Raw genomic sequence first — 22,574 nt, 5'->3', positions numbered from 1 at the left:
TGGAGGGAATGTTGCTCCTTCCCAAACATTGTAGGAGAAGGTGTTAAAAGATGCTCCTGCTCATGCAGAAACCCTCCCAAATCTTGCTCCGATGGTGCAAGACTTGCAGCCTTATTCTAGTGCCCTGCTTCTTCTTTCTGCTGTTTCCTCCTCCCCTCTGGGCCTATTTGTCCCTAAGCCCTAGTGCAGCTCCCCTGTCCTCTTTGTCCATGTTGTAGTGTCTGCAGGGACTGGATAAGGCAGCCTGAGAAAGCTCTTGCTCTCCTCTCCTGTTGCTTCAGCAGTCGTTTTTATTTCTCAGTGCATCTGGTGCCCTTGCAGATGAAGATGTAATCATGGTTACCTCCCTGCAGACTTTTGACTCCCTGCTGTGTCAATCCTGTTGCCTGTAAAACCTCAGTGATGTGCTGCAGGGTGGGAGCTGGAGCAAGGCAGGCAGGCTGAGTGACTTTGGTGCTCGAAGCTGGAAAGCCGTCAGGGCTGATAAAAGCAAGACAGGGATGTCTGAAACCTCCTAGCTGTGAAGGAGGACCTCAAGGGAAGGAGGTGGGGGTGACTCTGGGGAGGAGCAGTGCAGCTCCCCAAGCCACTTTCCCATAGGACTGGGGAGCTCAGGGATGTGGCAGGGACCCTGGCCACCCATCGCTGCCAGCTCTGTCAGCATCTGCTGGCTGGCATGTCACGGCAGGGCGCGGATTTCCCAGCACAGCCCACTCAAAAGGCTCTGCACCATCCTTGGGAGAGTTGGGAGGGGGGAGGGGTAAATCCCTTGGGGACTGGGAGACAAATGGGCAGGATCACTTTTAGCTAGTGATGCAGGGGTGGGACACAGGCAGGCTGCCGGCAGGAAGGAGCTTGGGAGGCATCACAGCTGCAGCAGCCCAGGACAGAGCAGCTGAAATACAGTCTGGTGTTACCGAGGCTTCCCCTGGCTGCCTGGGGTTTTTCCACCAAGTCTGGTGTATTTAGACTGAAAACTCTTCAGGCTGAGACTGTCTCATTTTGTGTTTGAGTAGTAATTGGAGCTGGACCCTGAGCTGTAGCATTGATGAGTATTTGTATTCCCACAGCCAGAAATCCCCTGCTGCGGCCTTGTGCGATAAAGCACAGATTGAATTAAGAGGATTTTCATTGTCGTTTTGTGTTTCTCTGCATGGGTTTTTGAAGAGTCCACAGTAATATAAAATCTTTAGAAATGTTTACTTGGAATAGAGCTCACATTAGGTAGGACAAAAACACTACTCAAAACTGGTTTTGTTTTCCTGTTTTGATTGTGCTAATTCTTGGAAAAGGATTTTAAGCATCCTTTCAGTGCTTAGCCCAATCAGGGGAAAAGTGTTAGCATTTTTCTTACTTTGTCCTTCTTGCCTGTGTCAGAGGCACTTGAAGAGAGGTTTGTACAGGGATTTCTGCCGGGGCCCTATGAGAAGTCCATCTATCTTAGTTTAAACCAGTTTGAGCATTTTTTCAGCAGTGTTGGAGTGTTCGCTTATGTAGGCACTGGTCCTGCTGCATTCCAGACTTGCTAATGACCCTGGAGCTTCTTTGCAGCTACTCCTCTCACGTGGCAGAGAGACTGCAGATGTCCTCAAGAAAGGTCACTCTTCCTTGCAGAAAAAATCCCTGAGAGTCCCTCCCACCCCCATCTATATGGGCCCATCCCACCTAAAAACAAATGAATATTTGCATTGCAGCTGACTCATCCTAACTGTGCCTGGTGAGGGCGGTGAAAGGTCTTTTTCTTGCTGCCCTTTTAGGAAGGGATTGTGCTGCATCTGAAGATATCTCTTGTCAGTAGCAAAAGCAAAATACATGAGATCAGGTGTCTGCTGCCTAAGGAAGTCATGTTGTTTAAGATTGCTTTCTAATAGAACAGCCTTCAAAAGGTAAGCCTTGCATGCCTCCTCAACTACAAAAGGTTGAGCATCTCAGGCAGTCTGTACTGCACTTGGTGAACGGGACAAGGATGAGAGCTGCAGGAGTTTGGAAAGCAGAGCAGCAATACAGGAAGGACAGAAAAACCCCATGGTAATTTGATCAGTTTGCTTTTGTGCCTCAAGTCTGAATAAGCAAGCACATCCACATGGATATGCTTTAGTTGCTTCTGCCTCCCCCAGCTTTTCTCTTGTGCTCTCAAACCTAAGTGAATCTGGCAGTTATTAAAAACATGAACTCCAAAGCAGCAAGCAAATGAAAGGAAAGCCCTGATCAGTTCCATTCTTGTTGGTCAGCTGGGACAGATGGATGGACAGACACACATGTATGCACACGCAGGACACATTCCTTTCTTAGCTGTTCTGGCACTTACACCAGTGCTGCGCAGATGAGAATTTAGGTCAGACCAGAAGTTGCATCCCGCAGGACTAAGTGGATACATCCACCTAACTAGACATACAACGTTTTCAGTGTCCTGTCCTACAGCTCTTGTTACACAGAAGGGAACAGATCCTGGTGACTACATGGAATTAACCTCTCAGCAGCTTAGATGATGGTTTCTGCAAAATACATTATCCTGGCATCACATGGAGAAAGCAGACCACTCCTGCTAGATTTTGGGGTCTTTGGACTGTATGTCAGTGTAGAGACCTACAGACCCCGAATTTTGGCTATCTAGGTCAGCATGGAATGCAGGGTGAGCAGAAAGCCCCCTTGAGCAGTCTGGTTTGCAGCGTCTGTTGGCTTACTGTTCCTGGGTAGGCTTTGTTAGTTTGTAACATGGATCTGCTTTGGCTGAGTGAGGTTGGGAGTGTGAATCTGCACAGACCTCACGAGACTGCATAACAGACTGTGGGAACAGGGATCTGTGAGCAGTGTTGTAATTAGAACAGGTAGAAGTTTTGCTCTGGCCAAGGTTGTTGTAGTAAATCCATTGTATATTAACAGGTTTTCAGATGTTGGCACAGAACTGGGCATCATGTTCATTAAAGCTGGCTGTCGGTGTGGCACTTGTGACTAGTGCATGGGAACTGCACCTAAATATGTCTCACTAATTGCAGTTTTATCCCAGAATTGTCATTGCCAAACTCTCCATCTCTTGCCCACAGAGATGTTGGTGTATTATCTTTGGCACTGTGAGCCCATCATGTTTGCCTCTGTGGAAAAAGGTCAGTCCTGTTGCCACCACAGCTTGCCATGCTTCTCCATGGGCTCAGCTCCTAACAAACATTTACAATGCCTTAACCTCCCTTTCACTAGAGATGGTAGCAAATACTGGTCACATATCTGCTTTCTAGTGCCAGGGGCTTTTTAAAGAGCACTTCTGAAGGTGTTTTTTAAGAGAAAAATCCCCTCTGTGACTTAAATGTGCATATGTTACTGGCTGTAATAAACAACTCACTAAACAGATCAGTCTGCAAAAGCTGACCGAGGTGGAATATTTGCCTAGGGCAAGGCAGGCTTTCTTTTTATTTTTGCTTGGTTTTTTCCTTTTTTCTCTTTCTTTCTTTCTCTTCAAGCCTTGCTGCCTCCTAGTTGGAGGGTTGTGATTCAATGTCACTTGGCCTGAATGTCCTCTTTGGAAGCCAAGGCCCATGTGAGATGTGTGGTCCTTGCCTGCTGTGCCTAGCAGGCTGCAGGAGCTCTCTTAAAGGTACTTTTTGTATCTGCACCTTTAATCCTTTGACCAACAGCAAGTTCATTATACAGTGGGCATGAAATCTGCGGCCTGGCATGGACCAGAAAGCTTTGGGGTCTTTGCTTGGAGATGTGTGAAGTTGGTGGCACACAGTCAGCCCTTTTCTGTAGCTTGGTAGCTTCTCTGCAAAGCCAGAGCAGAGGGGAAATGTGCTGCTGTGCACAAATATGCCTGGCATGTATAGCTGAAACAGGAGCTTGAGGACAAAGCTTGGTCCTTGGTGAACTCAACCATAGCCTGAGAAAGCAGCTGGGGACATCAGTGGGCCATCAGGGTGAGGAGCAGGGCAAGCTGGCTTTGCTCTCTACTGTGGGGCAAATCCTAGCCAAGAGCAGAAAGGTGTCCTGTGCCTTGGAACATCAGACCCCTGGCTCTGACAGATGTCAGGGAGGATATGCTGTGGTGGCAACTGAGGCCATCACCCTCCTGTACTGGTGCATCTCCTGTTGCCCTGCCATCACCTCCTTTGTTGGCTCAAGCTATTGCACGGAGGGACTGTCATATCATGTTCTGACGTATCTTGGTGTTTCCACCTGAAGTGTGGAAAGCCAGAGTGGCGGAGCCCAGCCACATCCTTCCCTGCTCAGGGAATGGTTGTATTCTGCCAACTTCTTAGAAAAACCCAACCAAACCTAGCCACGTCCTTATCTTTTTATTTGCAATTTCATTGTGCTTTCTGAAACACAATGAGAATGAGGTTTTCTGAGCATGACTTTGCCCTTTGCAGGACAGGAGGGAGGGTTTGGGTCAGACACTTAGTTATCAATCTCTGCTCTTCCCTATTTGCCTTTTCCCTCGGGTAAACTTGAGCTCTGAGGCTGCTGGAGCTGGTTGCATGTCCGATATTTGTATTCATGAACACAGTACTTTAACATTTATTCTCCTGGGCTTTGATGTACTTTGCTTGGTTCTGGCTACGTGTGGTTTGCCTGCTGCAACTGTAATATTCAACAGACACTGTAGGTAGAGGAAGGTCAGAAGCATCAACTTTCCATATGACCTTGACAGATTCAGCTGGTGAAAGTTATAGAATTGGATTATGGGATTTACAATGAAAAGATGGTTTAAGGGACAAGAGAAACTGTACTTGCTGTTTTCAAATGCTGGCCTGGTATAATAGCAATCAGGAGGGAAACAATTGAGGATGGAAGGTAGAAGACATATGTGAAGTTTAATTTTGTTTGTTTTTCTTTGGGATTTTGTGGTGTTTTTTTTAATACAGTACTTGTGCAGTATTGTTCCAGAGAGCTGGTGTGGGCTTTTTTTGTAATTTATTATAGAAGAAAAATCAATGACTTGCCAGTGTTTCTATCTTCCAGGTAGAATTGATTTTTTTTTTTTTTTAACTTAGAAATAGTCCCACATTGAAACCCACAGGAATATTAACTTTGGTGGATGTCACCTCCTCTGCATCCTGCTCTGTGCATGCAGTGATCCCAGGGCTAAACATATTCCTAAATGTGCTCTCTTTACTGGACACTAAATGCCTTCTTTTGTAATTGTTATTGATCATTTCCTTCAGCAGGTCTGTGGCCAGGCTGTTCTGTAAAGTCTTACTTGTCTTGGAGAGAGCCTGTTCTTGATCCTGTATTAAAGAAGCCTATTTTATTGTGCTTTTAACATTCCTGAACCTAGGAGAGTAGTAGAATAATACTTAGAAGACATTAAAAAGGCTCAGTTCAGAACTCTAAATGATGATAATCCTACTCTGTTTAAACCTAATTTCAAATATGTGGTGGTAACAGACTGGTATGGTTCACAAACATAGCATAATCAAAATGTATTGGTGGATACAAAAGAAAGAGCTTGATGAAGTCTTTATTCCTGTCTTTTGTGGCATGAGATTGCTATTATTGGAAATAGTAATCTCTCAGATAAACATGTTTTTCTGCTCTGTGGCTCTACAGCTCAAAAAACATACTTTGACAGTGCCATGCTGTTTTAATATATATTTCTTGGGCTTGGTAAACACTGTCCATTGCTTGGAGCAAGCTAAATGTTCCACAAACCAAAAACATTAAAATCAATACACTTTTTTCATTGAGCATAACAGAGCGTGCCATTGGCCTCAAAGAAGAGAGCTTGGCAGGGGAACAGAGCTGGAAAGAGTTGTCAAGATGTAAAAATATAATGAAGGAGCTACAGGGCTTTTCCCCAACAAAATAACTGCTCTGAGTTTTTAAGAACCTTCAAGTATAACAAACAGCTTGGAATGAAAATCCTGCGTGAGAGCAGGAGGACAGCCATGACCTCTTTGTGCTGTCCTGGGGAAACTCAGTGGAACATTGCTGTATTCAGCAATGTGCAAAACTTCACTCACAGCAGCTCTCAGCTTCCCTAATTGCCAGGTGAATAAGGATTTGGGAATTTAGGCTAGTGCCTGTGGCTGCTTAGAATCTACTGGAATGCAGTTGTTGCATGTCCCCCCGTTCCTAATTAAAATATATTTTTAAATGTCAGGGTGATAGTACTTGAGCTCTGTGGTAACAAGCCATCGTTTCTTTCTGGAGCTGGATTTGCTTGCCGAGGTCAGTGGTTTGAAGTGATTGGTAATGACTGTGAGTGGCTGTCACCAGTTAAGGTGCTACCAAAAAGGGAGATGAGGACATAGAAACGCTGCTTTCTGCTTTGTTTTTGTCTCCTGCTCTGGTTTGAGCTATGTAACAAAAACAAGCTTGACAAGCATTTTGAGGCTGCAGATTTTAAGCGAGTCCTAGATAAGAATGTTTGAGTTCCAGTAGAGCACATCTGATCTTGCAAACACCCCTGTCCAAGTGCTTTGCACTTTTATACAGACTATTTGAAAGGACTGACAAGTGCAGTCGGGCTTGGCCATGCTGTGCATCTGTTTGTTCCCAGCATTTGCACCTGATCACTGTCCTACCCTGGTGCGAGGGAAGCAGTGCTCAGTGTACATTTTTAATATACTGGTGAAATTGTTCAGCTGCTAAACTGTTTGTGCCATGTGGTGGGAAGTCTGTCTCCTGCTTAGGCAAAGTGCTGCTGCCCCTTATATGCCTTTTGGTGGTGACCTGTCCAACTCTGCAATAAGTAGATGACTGAAGCCCTGTCAGCTTGGCCACGTGCCACTGGGGTTGGTCATCGTGTGTTGGTGACAAGGGGCAGTTTTCCAGTCCTGTGATGGGAGAGAGCCTTCAAGCACAGCACATCCCCCTGAGCCAGTGGCACACAACACAGCCCCTACACCTTGGTTTGTGTCTGTGGTAGAGGTTGGCTTTCACAGACAAAGGCTGGAATGGCAGAGAGATGGGCAGTGTCCTCAGCTGGCTGTTGGCAGCTTTATTTCTAGACTTGAATACCTTTTGCAAAAATGATGCTGTTTTTTTTTTTACCTTGTGTGTCCTTCTTTCCATCTTCCCTGCAAAGCAAAAATGTCCCAGCAGAACAGTCACAGGGGGAGGCTGAAGAGCAGCATCAGTGTCTTGGACCCAGGGATTGTTGTGTTTGCTTTCCATTCCTTGTACATTTTCTAACTCCCTGGACCTAGAGTTAGACCTTACCTGAACTGAAGTGATTGTATTTCACTGACCTGTTCTTTTAAAGTTGCAGAGGGATATAACATTTTGGTTTTTTTAAGCTTTTTAAAGCATTGATTGGCTTCCCAAGGCTCTGCTCTACAGCTGTAGGGAGAGGAAAACTGGTCAGACTGGGACTGTGCAAAGTGTACCAGCCTCCCTTCAGTGGGATGAACAGAGCGTCTGCTTGGTGTGCTCCAAGGGTTTTCAAGCTGTCTTGCACTTGCATGTACCACTGAGCTTTGCTTTGAGCTTTCAGTTCAGAAGGACCCAAAACTCTTGTCATAGCTGCCAAATGTCACCTGCTTTCATTTGGAATCATGCAAAACATCAAGGTTCATTCATTTCAGTCAAGATCAAGTCTAGGCTCAGAAAGGGCTTGACCTAACATTCATTGAAGCCATGAAATTCAGTTGCAGTTTTAGTGGCAGGCTGGGGTTGCCTTGAGAGTGCTGGGAACATTAATAGCTCTGGGAGCTTGTGATAGCTATTCTGGTTTTCCATTGAAGCTGTGTGGAAAGGCAGGTCTGACTCTTGTCCTCTCTACCCTGACAAAAGATATGTCCCTGTTCACCTCAGCAGCCCTGGGTCAGAGCTGACATGCTGCTGCTGCAGCTCAGAGCATTGTTCAGAACAGCACAAAATCTGCAAACGGTTCTCGAGTGACTGCAGGGGAGCTGAGTCGGGCCAAAATAACACCTGAGTTGTTTTTAGCATTTTTCTTCTCGTCTGTCTGTGCAGGCTCAGGGAGGTGGCTCTTTATACTCAGAGGTGGGAATTCCAAAGTTAGGCAAAACTCACCCTAGAGATGTTGTAAAAATGTGGTTTGTGCTTTTTATGGGCTGTTTGAATTCTATTTCCAGAAAATTCTGTATTCATGAACTGTACTCTTTCCTGGCTAGAACATGCATTTCACAGGGTCTGTATCATCCATAGCTGGAAACTACCAGATTAACCTTAACTCTAGCATTTTTATTCACACACATTGGAATTGAAACTTCTGTATGGTAGGAAGTCTGTGTTGCTTCCCTTGCCTTCGAGGCTGATTGCCATCTGGTAATGCTAACTAGAAGATACATTTTGCTTTTTCTTTCCAGCTATGATCTGTTCACAGCAGGATCCTCACCATAACAGCAGTCTCTGGGCTCTCTGTAAATGGGTGTTACACCTGCATTTGAAAAATGTCAGCAGCCAGCTGTGCTGTATTTTTTATTGCTGTTACAATAACTTTAGACCACCAGCTTCTTTGTACCCAATACTGTATAAGCAGAGCAGGGCTGCTGGTGTAGGAGGGCTGCAGAGCACAGACTTTCCAGAATCCCAACATCTGTCCCAAAAGGAGCAGAAAAAGCAGTAGAACTGGGAAGCCTTTGTAATGAGTTATTTCAGAGAGGGAGAATGAAGTGCTGGCGTTAGATTTGGGAGTCTTTAATGCAGCACAAATCCACTTCCAAACAAGACAGGGAACAAAGCATAGGATACATTTTTATGTGACTATCCACAACAGCTTGGAAAACTGAGTTCAGTGGCTGTCTGGAAGGATGTGCTTGGCAGGACTGTTCAGTTTTGTTTTGTTCTGATGGCTTGAATGATGGAATAGAGAGAGTATGCTTGTTAAATTGGTAGGGTGCTTTGAGCTGGGAGGAACTACAGACACTCTTTAGAGAACTAGATGTGGAGTTGCAGATAGTCTTGACAGATTGGAAAAGTAATCCATAAAAAGGTGAGTGAGTTCAATAAAAGCAATATGAAATACAGTGTTGGAGTGAATCAGCTGCCTCATACAGGGAGAAGCATAGCTGGGTCTGGAGTAGTTCTGGAAAAGGCTTGTTGAGAGTGAATCAAAGAATGTTACATTGTTAGTAGGAAAGAAAATGCCATGTAGGGATGTAAAAGCAGCAGTGTCATCTGCAGGACAGGTGAAAAAATCTGTGTACCTGCATAGCACTGGCAGTGGTTAGGTGGAGCACAGTGCCCCGTGCAGGTACCCACAGCAGCAGGGACTGGGGGAGTAGCCTGAGGAAAAGCTTGGAGACTGTGCAGGGAGAGTTGGTAGAGGATGGTTTGCATAGTCTGGAGCTGAGAATAAGGAAGGGAGGTAGATGTGACAACACCTTTAAGTATGGGCCCTTCCTCAAGGAGGAAGGGAATAATTCCTATTCTAGCCTAAACCAGAAGTTTTAGGTTTCTGTTGCAAGTGGAGCAAAACTGTTGAAAATCAGCTGTGAGGAGACTGATGTGTTGGAGTCCCATGTCTGGAAAATACACAAGTAATGGGAACAAATAAAATAGGTGATCTGTGTGGGCAATGGGGAGATGTATCACTTCACTCTATCCTAGACATGCTTTTTAGGGTGCTTGTAGGGGGAATCTAAAAGCCTTCTATGAGAACATATTCAGGGAGTGTTTTCTACATAATTTCACTTTAAAACTACTCTGTGAAAGTGAGCTGCTCCAACACTGCTAGGAGGAAAGCATTGCTCTAAAACAGAAGTTACCTCATGTATTGGGTCAGGGTCAATGTTCAGGGGAAGCTGTGAGGTTGCAGTTATCACTGACTCAGTTGGCAGTATAATTTCTGAAATTTCATTAGCCTTAGAAAGGACTTGCAGATAAAGGTGTGTTCAGAGCTGGCTTTGAACTGCAGCGAGTGACAGCTGGGCTGCATGAACACCTATCTGAGACATAACACTCGCTAATGATCAGACTGACTTGTCAGCTCCAGCCTCCTTTGTTTTCCAGTTGAAAACATGCTATTTCCATGCTATTTGATGTTTGCCAGGGGAAGGCGTTTGATCCAGCAGTGAGATGGACAGCTATCTCCCTTCCTCCAATGCAGCTGTCCACCTGTGTGGTAAGAGGAGCATGGTGCAGCATTGGGGGTGGCTGGACGAGCCATGCAGTGCATTGGAGGTGGCCACTCAATCCAGCCAGCATTCCACTTGCTTAGGGACAAACTGCAGTGAGCACAGAGCACTTGAGGTGTTGCACTGGTGGTTTGCTGCCCTGGAAGGGTAACTTCAAAGTTGCAAGTCCTTATAGGATGGGCAAAGGACTTAGAGCTTGGGCACCAGGTACCAACTCTGCCTCCCAGGACCTCTCTTTCCTTACAGAGCAGGTGGCAGTAGGGGTAGGCCTAAAGCAGCATGTGCTGCTCAGTACCTGTTCATAGTTGTGCTGCATGGACACAGGGATGCAACCCTGAGCTTCCCACCTTTTGCCTCCCACTGTTGCAGGACAATTCATGCTCTATGGCATGAATCTGCAGCCTGCCCTGCAAATGTGGGGCAGACACCATGGTGCTTGAGGTTGTATTGTGTATGACAAAGCCATGCAAGGCTGTGTCAGGAGCAAGGATCCATGGCCAGGAGAGAGCCTTAGTGTGCATGTGGTGAGTGGGATGGAAAGCAGAGAGCGTTTCATGCCTCAGCACTGGAGCGACAGGCACTGAGTAAGCAGGGCCAGCACATCTCTGAATGTGCCTCCCCACTGAGTTCCTCTTGGGGAGGGGGAAATCTGCTGCTTCATGCAGAGAAGAGTTATGTAGACAAGCTGTGTTTTGGTGCCTGGTTTTGTGCAAAACATGGAAATCCTTTCCTGCCTGGTCTCTTTTCATTCTTTTTGCTGTCAGTCATTGCACATGTCATCAGTATCTGTGGAAAAGACTGCACAGTCAGGGCACCAACCTAGTGCAGCCTCCAGTGTGTGAAAAGCCGCATCAGCTTGAAGATTTTCACATGAGAACTGCTCATGATTGATGGGACATAGTGTGCAGTCATTAAAACCAGAAATGTGTGTCTGGAACCCCTCACTGGTGTCTGGGATTAAAGAGACCGTAACAAACTGCATTACTGGTGCACATGTGAGCAAGCACTGGGGTTTGTGCTGGGAGCCTCGTTTCTGCAGCACAGTTCAACTCACTTCAGTAGCCAGGGAGGAGAGAATTTGTGCAACATGCTTAGGGAAGATTCTTCCAGCCTGGTGCAGTACCCAGAATGCTCTTATTTGCATCCCGCTGAGCTAGGACGCAGATGACAAGGTGCAAACTCCACACAACCAGGTATAATGTAGGTTTTTCTACTGGAATTCAGTGTGCTGCCTTCAGTGCTGCACTCCAAACAGCTGGCTTTGTTGCAGTGCAAGCTGCTGTCACGTTAGCTGGTGTCAGATGCCAGCCATTTACAGTATACGCCATCACAGCATGACTTAAGTTGGCAACACAGAGTCAATCACATGCCAGCAGCCTACTGTAAGGGTGGGGGAGTGTGTGGGAAGAAATGGGGAGAAGATACTCTTATAAAATCCTTTAATGATTTATTTTTAATATCCATTTTCAAGTCTTTGGAAAGTGCAGTCCATATGCTTTTCCCTCCTGGTTGTAATTGGCAAAGAAGCAGATGAAACATGGTCCTTCAGACTCCTTCCATTTTGTGAGGAGCCAGAAAATACAGCTATATTTAGCATGTTGCCAAGGCCAGCAGCAGTCTGTTACTGGGTGGTGATTCCCTGGCTGCAGGCTTGTATACCACCCAGGACAGGGTGGGAATGTGCCTGTCCTGGAGTCAGTACTCAGACTAAATTGACAGCAGCAAATTTCAAATTTCCAGTTGCAGGAGGATGGCTGCACTGGTGCCAGCAGGCTCAATGTGCTGCTTACCAGCACAGATCAGTTTTTGAGCACCAGGCCCCTACCAACATGTGCAATGGCCACTCCAGGAGCTGTAATGGTGCTTTTTGGTGCAACACTCAGATTGGAGAATGCCTCAGTTGGTCTTCTGTGCACAGCTCTGGAACGGTCCTGTGCCCTGTGCTGAGCTTTCAATATGCTGGAGCCACAGCTACTCCCTGCAGGAAAGCTGTGCCTTGTAGCATAAATATACTCATCTAAAACTGGGGGCCTAATTCCTGTTGTATTTTCTCATGTTGTATTCCTAGGCCACTCAGGTATAAAATGGAGTTGTCCTTATTTATCCCCAGCCCAATATCCACACAGCAGATTTGCTACCAGTTCCCTGTTGCTTTCCCTGCTGTGTTGCAGCAGGGAAGAGTACTGGTACTGAAGAGTTAAACTGAAGAGTTAAAAATGGCAGCTCCTCTGTCCTTCTGGCAGCTTTTGTAGAGCTGAAATTGGTCTCCAAGATTGTGTGTGTTTCTGGGAAGTACCAGGAACTGTGGGTGTTGTGATGGAAGGGTAGAAGAAGGGCTCACCATACCACTGTTGGAGTTCAGGGGGTACTAGTGGTGCCTATCACTACAGAGCGAGCATCTTGAAAGTTGTTACATAGCAAGATGTCTAAACTAGGAACATTTTGTGTCACTCTGTCACATCACCACTTCCTAAAATTCATTGTCTGAGAGATGAAGAACTTACTGTGGTGCTGTAGGGGGGAGCTCAACTCAGCTGTGGCTTCCCATATGCCCCAGTGAAACACTGTGGTTGGTGGTGCTCAGGATGAAAATGTTGGCAAGGAGGAGTTAGACCAAAGGCATGGGTTTGAATCTGAGTGTAGCAGTGATTCATTTAGTCTTTCTGAGCCCTCAAAGGCCTGACTGACAGCATTTCACACAGCCTTTGCTCTGCAGCAGCATCTGCACAGCTCTGTTTCTTACAAATACGTGTCCTTGAAACTAGTAGCACTGTGTGGGCACTGGTTTCAGCTTACAGACTCTGTCTGCAAGACCAGCGCCTTGTGCTGTATGGTGTTTTTTTTAATTGGTAGTAAAAATATTCTGTTTGTAGAACCCCCTGTTGGAATTAAGCAAACTGCTTTGAGGAAAAAAAAATAGAACAAAGCTTCACACCAGGCTGGGGTTGCTGGTATCAATGATATTCACAATTTCAGTTGAAATAGCAACATCCTTCTCAAGTTGAAGTCAACTGTGTAAGTATTGTTTACAAAAAATAGTAGTTCTTCTCCATTCCTGCAGTGTAGAAACATCTACACAGATTTATTCCAAATTTGGTAGAAATAAGTGTTTCCCCAACCCAAAGCACTTGTGCCAAGTTACAGTCAGGAGGAATTTCTGAGGCTGATGTGTAAGCCCATGGAGGCTGGAGCTTAGGACCGAGCAGCTGCCTGGCCATGGGCAGCCTGTGGTTCCGTGGTCTGCTCCTGGTCAGCAGCTGTGCAGGTGGGACACTGCAGATATGCTCTGAGGCTGAGCCCTGGACTCCTGCTGGGTCCCAGGTGATGGGAAAGGCTGTAGAGAGGCCTGGTGCTGTGCAGCATGAGAAGGATGACCCAAACCTGCCCAGTGTTCTCCTTGCAGATTATTGCAGTTATTTCCTTTGTAGTGGCACTGGCTGTCTGAGCACCAGCCAGCTGCGTGGTGCCATTTTACCCTCACTTCACACACATATGAGAAAGTGTCTGGTGATGAAGATTTGTGTCCTCAAGACCTGTGAGCAGTTAATTCACTGCTGGGGATCTGGGCCTGTTGGATTGCTGAGAAGCCAAAAGAACAGCATTTAAAAGCCTCTTTTGTTTTGAGTTGGGTTGTTGGGAGCCACTGGGCACTTTTAGGAGTTGGGCAGAGAGTTTCATTCCACCAAGCCAGGCTGCTAAAGTTTGGAAGTGGTTTTTTTTCCTGTCCCACTGGCTTTAGCCCATCACTTCTTGCATTTAATTATTTGCCTTTTGTTTAACTCTGATCTCCTCGGAGCAGATAAGAGAGGAGCCTGTTCCCATGACACATGTCAAACAGCCCCTTTTAACAGCAGTCAAGCTCTGCAGCCCTCTCCCCATTGAGGCTTTTATCCCCACCAGGAAGGGAGGCAGAGTAAAGCTTGGAAAATCTCAGGCTGCTCTACAGCAACCTGGCATGCTGGGGAGCCTGGCTGGGGATTCAAAACCAGCCCCTGCAGTGGCTCACAGTGTTGGCTTTTTGCAGTGGTACTTGGTCTGTCCAGTGATTCCACCTGTGTGTTTGCAAAAGCCTTAAAGAATCCCCAGAGGAGTATCCTGGATGCATCATGGGCTGATCCCAGGAGGTTCCTTGGGTGAGTGGTATGTAACTGCTGTATCCTTGTGGAGCTGGTTATGGGGTTACAGCTCTGCTGCACATGTTCCTGCTAACAGGGGCAGGTACATGGGGTTATCTGATGTGCCCCTTTTGGAAAGCAAATTTAATTACACTGAGACTGAGAACTCTGTGTCCAGCCCTTGATGACTGTGCCTGGGATAGGCTGGGTAATGGATGGTCCTGTGCCTTTGCTGGCTGCAGGAACTGTTATTAATTATCTGTCATGGAACAGCTCTGTGGCCTCCAGGTCTGGCCTTATTTAAATAGGCTTTGAACAGCTCAGAAGAATTTGCTCCTCAAAAAAGTCACAATTTCTGCATAAAGTTACGTTAAGTATTCAATGTTTTTTGTATGCCTTCTGTTTCTTGAGGAAGAAATTCAAAAAGAAAAGGGGAAAGAAAAAACTTATTTTTCAAGAACTATTTCATTTTAATGACAATATTTGTTACTAGCTTTCTTATTTAGTGATATTTATCTTCTTATGTCTACTTGCAAACACTATTAAAGTAAGGCACAGTTTATACATGTTTTTTAAGTGATGATCTCACTTGACTTGCAGAGATAACATCAGTGATCTCTTGCTTTTTAGGAGGCACTGGCATGGCCAGTGCTTATGTTTATTGCAGGGGGAAAGGAGTCATTGGTGCAACACACATCGCTTTTGACAAATGAAAGCATGAAGGGGGAAAATAATTTCAGTTCTTCTTCCTGTGACTGGCAGTTCTCAGCATCTTGGGGTACCTGCATGTTGCAGATCAGAGGTGCTGCCTTACAGAGCTGTCTTCTTCAAGTTTTATCCAGTGCAGCTGGGGAAGTGGTGGAGACAGTTTTGTTTCTTCTGTCTGGTTGTCAGGGCCAATTAAGTGGTCTGGTGTTGGGAAGGAGGGGAAAAGCAACACACACAAGGAAACAGGGAATTTTTGTTGTTGTTTCTGGAACTGTTGCCACTGGCTTCTGAAAGTATTGGTGTTTGTGTTAGATTGTTTGGGATTTTTTCTTACAACAATCATTTTAACATCAGGAAGCCTGACTTTTTGGTTTAGCTGATAGTATTCAGTTAGTGTTACTGCAGGAGAAGTCCTGTTGCTCTTCTCTTCACCTACTGTAGGAAAATCACAAAAGAGACACAGTAGCTACCAAGCCGCCTCCGCCTCGATGATTGTGTTGTTCCAGTAACCCAAACAATCCTTAATTAAATTTCTCTGGCTGCCCTGGGTGTTACATTCACTGAAATTCTGTTCCATTATGTTTTTTAGGGCCGGTGTACCCGAGAGAACTGCAAATATCTCCACCCTCCCCCACATTTAAAAACACAACTTGAAATAAATGGACGCAACAACCTGATCCAGCAGAAGACGGCCGCAGCCATGTTTGCTCAGCAGATGCAGTTCATGCTACCGGGCGCGCAGCTACAGCCAATTGTGAGTTACAGCCCTGAGCCCATCGGGCTCACGCTGCTCCCTGTCCCTCCCCTGTTTGCCCACGGAGGCCCCAGCCCTGTGCCCGAGCTCAGGCCATTGTCTGTGCTGCACAGAACTGGGCAGAATCTTCCAGAGGGGCGTCTGATGCTACCTTTGTGTCTCCTTGCAAGCTGTATCTCTTTTCCTCTGATAAGTGAGGAGCTGTGAGATTCAGGGCTTCAAGTGGAAGGGTCTTACCACCAGGTGCTTATTTTGACTAGTTGATTGATGTACATACCAGAAGTTCTGAGTGGCTCAATTCCAGTGGATCCTATTTTGGATAGTTACTTTGCACTGAGATGATGCTGACTCCCTTGGACTAGCTGTGTGACAGTGTTGGACTAAAACTGGGGAAAATGAATCCTACCTAGACTTTAATCCTTTTTAATGTCTGGGAGTGAGACCGTTTCACTGCAGTTGTCCCAGCAGAGAGTTGTACTAATGTCACAGCCCTGTCACTTGTTTCTCACAGTAATGCTGATTTAGAGTAAGAGCAGGAAGGATTTGCTTCTTTTCAGGGAGGAAGGGAAGCCTGTGTGAGATAGATGTTTGCAGAGCAGGTAGTTCAGAGAAGCCTTCACTGCCTGTCCCTGCTTTTACTTGTCAGTTACAACAGGTTTCAGGCTGGAGAGCCCTGTTATGCCAGGGAGAGGATGGCTTGTGTCTGCTGGTTGGTGTATCTGGGAGGGGATGACACTCGTCAGCTGAGTTTTAGTCTGTCACAATGTATATTTTAAGAACTGTCAGAGGTCTTGAAGCAGCTCTTCAATGCTGATGTGAATAAGCTGCACTGAGAGTTAATTAGGAGTTCTCAGTTTAAAGTTGGGAGTGAGCATCTTTCCTGGGGCAATGTGCTCTTAGTGTGCTGCAGTTGGGTGAGGCTCCTTGTGCTGTGCCACACGGGAGGACTGGCCAGATCCTTCGGACCAGCTCTTCTAGCCTGAAGGCGTCAAGTCTGTGAACCAGCCTGATCTTGGCCTCCTGGTGTCCCACCTACAGTGCCTGGCCTCTCTGCCCATGTGGGACACAGCTGTGTCACCTCAGCTGAAAAGCTCAGGTGTTTCTGGTTTATTCTCACCAGAGAACAGTGAAGGGTTCCTCTTCATTGGAGGCTATTGTGATGTTTGGTGTACGAGCTTGTGATGGAGGTTTCCCTGTTTCAGCAGAGGAAGCTGGTCAGTGTCCCTTCATGATGGTGGTCTGCCACCAGACTCAGCTATTTCCTCAGTCTGGCATATTCCTCCTGTGTTTTGGGGGGCTTTCTGTATTTGCCATTACACTGATCATCTTGTGTGTCTGCTAGTAGCTTTATCCTGCCCTATAAGCTAAGGAAAATGCTGTTTATTCTTCCCATTTTGAAGACGGAAAGTTGAGACAGAAAATTGGCCACAGAAAGGTCTTTAGTTTTGCTGTACCATAGGCTCTTATCTGTTGTAATCTTACACCTCTTTTTTGTGGAGCTTGAAAGTATGTCCACATCAGAAGGAATCCTGAATTCTCACAAAGTAGTGACATTGGTTTCCAAGCCCTGTACCAAAAGCAAACCCTTCCTATTTGGAGTTTTCCTCTGTGGGGAATTCACGGTGGATGTTCTTTGGCTGGCTATTCAAAGCATCTTTGGGATTTCCTTTTTGGAAAGTTCCCATCTTCCCACTTTGCAATCTTGCAGGTCCAGTATGCTCCTAAATTTTACTCCTGCCTTTTAAATTGCCTCTGAGACTGAATATGTTGGTTTGTCTAGTTAGTGCTCTCATTTCAGAATAACCTTATCTGATGAGAAAAGCCCCTGGTTTCTAAATTGTGCCATGAGGGAGACATGGGCAAAGAAGAAAAATAAAAATTTGTTCTGCAGTGACTGCTCCCTTCGCGCTTTCCCACACTTTACTCAGACTAAACAAGCTCTTGGTCTGATTCCTGCTGCCTGACTTGCTCCACACCAATTTCAGGACAAACAAGAGATTGCTCTTTCAACTGCCTTTGATTTCCTGAAGATGCTGTCAGTGGAAGCTGGCTTTGAGATTTTTTATTCCTCTCTAAATGAGAAGGGTGGGGCCTCCTTCTGGGTACACATGAAATTCGTCAAAGCAGAAAGTATTGTATCTGATGCAGCAGCAGAACAAATCCCATGTGATCAGAAAGCTGATCAACAGGATGCCTGCTTAATTGGGATGCTTGCCAGAGATGAGATTTGAAACAGCATACTTAATAGCTCCAAACAGTAGCTGAATGCTTCGATATTTTAAAGTGCAGTTTCACCAGAAAAGCTACCGAGTTAAAAAAAACAAACCACCACCAAAAAAAACCCACCAAATCCAAACCAAACCAGTACTTGACAGAGCAGCTTTTCACCAGGCTTCCTGAAATGGTGTCTGTCTATGAGCTGGGCTCTGGCATTGATAGGAAGAGCTGCTTTGGTCAATGTTATGTCTGGTTTCTCAGATACGGTCACCTTGTGTCCTGTGTGTGCCAGTGCAAGACCACCCAAAGAGTGCTGCACCTTGGGCCTAGTCCACACCCTCTCCATCCTGCTTTGTCCCTTTGCAGCAGTGTGGGGCAGACTTTTGGAGCTGGCCATGGAGGTGCTTCAGCCCATGGTCCAAGTGATGTGGAGCAGGGCACTGGTTTGCCCAGTGCTTCCTGTTAGTGCCTGAACAAGCCATTGACAGAGCACGGCAGTGGTGACACACCTGCCACCTCTCCTGCTCTGCAGCTGCCTCTGCTACTGCCTAGGGAAGCTGTTTCCTCTCTTTGTTTTCAAGCTCTTCATCTTTTCTTCATGTCAAGGTCTTTGCAGACAGGACTATCTTGATAGTTCTGAGTCACCCATGTCCCTGAAGACAGCCCAGACTTTAACCCAGCCCTTTGTTCCCTTCTGGGGCAGCAGGATCCTGCTGCCACTCCTTGGTGCTGATGGAGGGGTTAAAGCAGAGGGTGAGCAACTTGCTTGGCCAGTGATGCTTGGAGCAAGTGCTGGAGCCAATTTCAACAGGTGCTTTACACAGGCATTTTTTCCATGCAGCAAAACCCTGATTTATATCAGCCTCTAGTCAAAGGCACGCTAGGAATGAATAAATGCAGGTATCCTGGCCCACCCAGGAGCTGGTGTCTGCCAAGAGACAGTGCTGTGGGGTGTTAACACCTGTCTTTTACACTACAGCAGCCCACAGATGAGAGATCCTTTGAGCTAGGAGTGTGTCTTTGCAGACTGGTTGGGAAAATGAGCATCTGTGGTGGTAGGTAGCTGGATGCTTTTGCCCATTGGATTCACTCCAGCATGCTCAGCCTTCATGCTGGAGAGTGTATTTGCAGCCAGCCAGCCCCATACAGTTACGCTGGGGGAAAAGCAGATTTTTGGGTTTTCTGACAGCGTTAAGTATGTTTTTAATATCAAGGTTTCCAATCTTGTCAGTACGAGATCTTTATCTTCAGCTTCTATCACCAGACTGTAAGCTGCCATTGTTTTTTGTGTGCTTTCCATATATAGCTTCTTAGCAGTGACCTCTCTCCCCTCCTTCAGGCTATCAACACCTCTGTATTTACAGTGGGCCTCTCATTTTCAGGCTTTCCCTTTTTTAGGGTCTGAGGTAGCTCAGAATCAACACTTCCTGGCTGAGACAGTGCTTGTGTTTGACAAAACACCAACCGCTCCTCTGCCTTCCTCTTCACACCCACTCTGTGTTTCTTCTCTAGCTTTAGCACAATTTCTGCTAGCCAAATTGAATGCAACTTCTAGATTGTTAACAAAATCAGCTGTTCCAGGTTCTGTTGTCACCAGTGGTGACAAATGTCCCTCCCTGGGATGGTTCCTTCTCTGCCCACACCTTCAACCCAACAGCTTCCATGCTTGAGGTCTGTGAGGAGCTCAGAGCTATCCAAGTTCTTGGCAACCCTCCCCCTGAGATGTGTTCTCACAACAGCCATTTCAGCTTTTTTAAATTATTACAATTTTTACAAGCATTTTAATACTCAGTAAACCAGTCTTGTGAGCTGCTACCAGCCTGAACCCTTTGCTGCTGCACTGTAACCTGTTTCCCTCTGCAAAGGAGTTCCTGGTAGTGTCTCTATGCTATGATTTATAAAAGTTAATTTGCAAGGAAACCTGTCTCCGTGTTTCCTGAGTTAGCAAGAGCATTGAGGGGGGGGAGCAGGAGTAAGTGCTGATATTTTCAATCCCTCTGCTTTGCCCTAGAGCACACCAGCAATTAAGTTGAGAGTATGGTTTTTTAGTGTGCAACCATAACATTGCTCTGTCAGATCTCCTGTCCCTCCCTTCCTCTTCCTCCCACAGCTTTATATCAGGAACATGATGCCATTTGTTCTGTGATATCCCTTGGGTCAGTTGGGGTCAGCTGTCCTCGGTCCCCTCCCGACTCCTTGTGCTGCCCCCCATAGTCAACTCGCTGGTTGGGTGGGGTGAGAGGCAGAAAAGCCCTTGACCCTCTGTAAGCACTGCTCAGAAACAACAAAAGCATCCCTGAGTTGTCTACACTGTTTCCAATACAAATCAAAACCACAGCCCTGTACCAGCTGCTATGGAGAAAATTAACTGTATCCCAGCCAAAAGCTGTCACAAGAGGTGGACAGGAGGCACGTTGAGGAGGGCAGTGCTGTTTGGAGTAAAAATTACATTTGGGTTCTGGCTGAAGGAGGAAATTTTCTCATATTCCCTGAGGACATGGGGGACCTGCACAGACGTAGAGGAAAGAAATTGGCTGGCAGCATCCCTATTACTGGTACTGATGCGTGAGCCAGACTGGATTTCCCAATCCAAGACAGGCAGCCGGGTCTGGCAGTGAGCACAGCCCATCTTTTCCCCTCATCAGCCACAATAAATACAGAGCTCCCTGGTGCCAGCTCACAAAGGCGCAGTTCTCAGAGTGCTTTGCACACTCCAGACTTAAAACCCCAGCTCTTGTAGGTTTAATATGTTGAGTGAGGTCTGCTTGTTCCCTGGCTGTGCACCCGCTTGGCTGCGAGCAGCCCCAGCCTGCGGGCAGGGTGTGGAGCACAACTGGCACTTCCCATCAGGGAAGCAGGCACATGGTGCAGGCAGGCAGAAGGAGCCTTGTGAAACCTTGGGAAGGCAGCAGCAGATGTCAGGGCATGGAAAGGGGTGAACAAACAGCAGCAGCAATAAAAACTCCTCCTGCTCCTATGAGCATCACTCTGCAGGTCTCCAAGATCGCAGGTGGATCATACTACTCAGGTGTTCCTCATGCACATCTTTCCTGCACTCGCTTCAGCTTGGGTTTGGATCCATTAGCCTTTGCTGATTGCTCCCAGAGAGAAGAGGGACTGCTTTTGAGGGAGATAGGGATTGTGTTTCAGGGTGCAGGTCCTGCTTCCACCTTTGTAGTAGCTGTGGTGAAGAGGTTGGTGTATCATCTCTTAATGAATGTTTCAGGTGAATTCACTCAGTGTGAGGTATTGCAAGGCCTCAGCATTCCCAGTCTGCACAAATCCTTCCTTCAGCGATGGAAGGAACATCTTCCCTTTGTCTCAGAAACCAGAGAGGACCTTGGCCTGACTGCTAGCTGTGTTTGAACCCAGCCAAGCAGGAGAAGCTTACTTTAAAGGATCTCCTGGCATTTTGGAGAGCAGTGTTTGTGCCACACCTGCTCAGTCAGGATATTTCTGCTGTATTAGGTGCTGAAAAACATAGGGTAGGTTTGCCTGCACATTTGTGCAAGCCATGTGTACTGCAAGGTTTGGGCTACTATGGATACATAAAACAAATGCTGACAACATGTCAGGCCCCACTATAACCTGTGCAGACTGACCAGGCTAGAGAAGCTCTTTAAAATAGCATCTATGGTGCAAATGGTGATGGAAGTTCAGCAGATACCACTGTAATTACTGGTACTTGCATAAAAGAAAACAGTCTAAAGGATACTGCTTTCTCCCTAAAGTGTTCAGGGAGTCACAGCTTTGAAAATCCTAAAGAGGTTTTTTAGCAGCAAAAGGTATAAAATGCCTGAGACCCACAGAGAATTGAAAGAGAGAAGAAAATTATTAAATAAAGGGCTATGGATTAGGGGATCTCTGGCTTTAGTGGCTGAAGTCTCCCAACAACTGAAACAGTGCTTGACTAAGGCTCACAAGAAGGAAAATTGGAAATCCCTCCCAGAAAAAGAATGATTTGGTTCTGCTACACTTAAAGCATCCAGCAGCACTGATGCAGGAAGCTGTGTCTCCTCACTGAGGAGGAGAAAATGGGATATATTCTGTCAATGATTCCCTTTCCTGTTGGCTGGGGAGCTGCTTGCTGTCACTGACCTTAGGAAGGGGCATGGTTGAGCTAAAGCTGGGTTAGGACGGTTGGCTGGTGTTACTGTGGGTTAACTCCTTCCACATCACAACAAGCCAAGTATGAAAGCACCAGGATGAAGGTGCTGTTGAGGAACACACTGTGTCCATATGTGGTTTCTTTTAGAAGTTCACAGGACTAGAAGTACCAAAACAAAAGAAAGGAGGGAATGATGTGTGTGGCCAAAAAACTGCCCCAGGCAATTGTGTAAGCACACTTGTATTTATTGCCAAATAGAGGCAGTAGCTTCCAAGGATGGTGTCATAGACACCTGCCAGTATGAGCAGCTTTAACTGGAACCCAGAGTTCACAGTGGAGCAGGTGACAGGAGGGAAAATAAAAATGGTTGCAAGTTTCAGGCTGCATTCCCTGGGGGGTGTTCGAGCCCCTGCTATAAGAGCAGGAGTGCTGCCATACATGCTGTCATCTTCAGTGGTGGCAGGTGGAGATTTTCATCAGCTGGAATTAGTTTTATTCCCAAGAACACTTTGAATCTGGTGCTTTGAAACCTCACAAACTCCCTGGCTACAGGGGCTAGTCCCAGACTTTAAACTGAGCATCTGCTTAGGAGCCTTGTGCTCACCTGCCTGCCAGCAGAGCAGATCCTTTTCCAG

At 46.4% G+C, this 22,574-nt stretch overlaps 1 protein-coding gene across 11 annotated transcripts in view; it reads left to right on the top strand.

Annotated features, from left to right (window-relative positions):
- Positions 1–22,574, top strand: part of MBNL3 (muscleblind like splicing regulator 3) — a 59,629-nt gene that overhangs the window by 11,064 nt on the left and 25,991 nt on the right. For all 11 annotated transcript variants that reach the window (XR_008439301.1, XR_008439300.1, XR_008439299.1 and 8 more), the window contains exon 2: positions 15,450–15,614. Coding sequence is in view for 6 of the 11 variants with exons in the window: in XM_053989838.1 (XP_053845813.1) it covers positions 15,450–15,614 (165 nt within the window). In the remaining 5 variants the exon portion in view is untranslated. The remainder of the gene's footprint in view (positions 1–15,449; positions 15,615–22,574) is intronic.

The sequence above is a fragment of the Vidua macroura genome, chromosome 14 (assembly GCF_024509145.1).
Source record: "Vidua macroura isolate BioBank_ID:100142 chromosome 14, ASM2450914v1, whole genome shotgun sequence".
NCBI lineage: Eukaryota > Metazoa > Chordata > Aves > Passeriformes > Viduidae > Vidua > Vidua macroura.
Note: the sequence above shows the minus strand (reverse complement) of the source record. Positions and strands in the feature narration are given on the sequence as shown.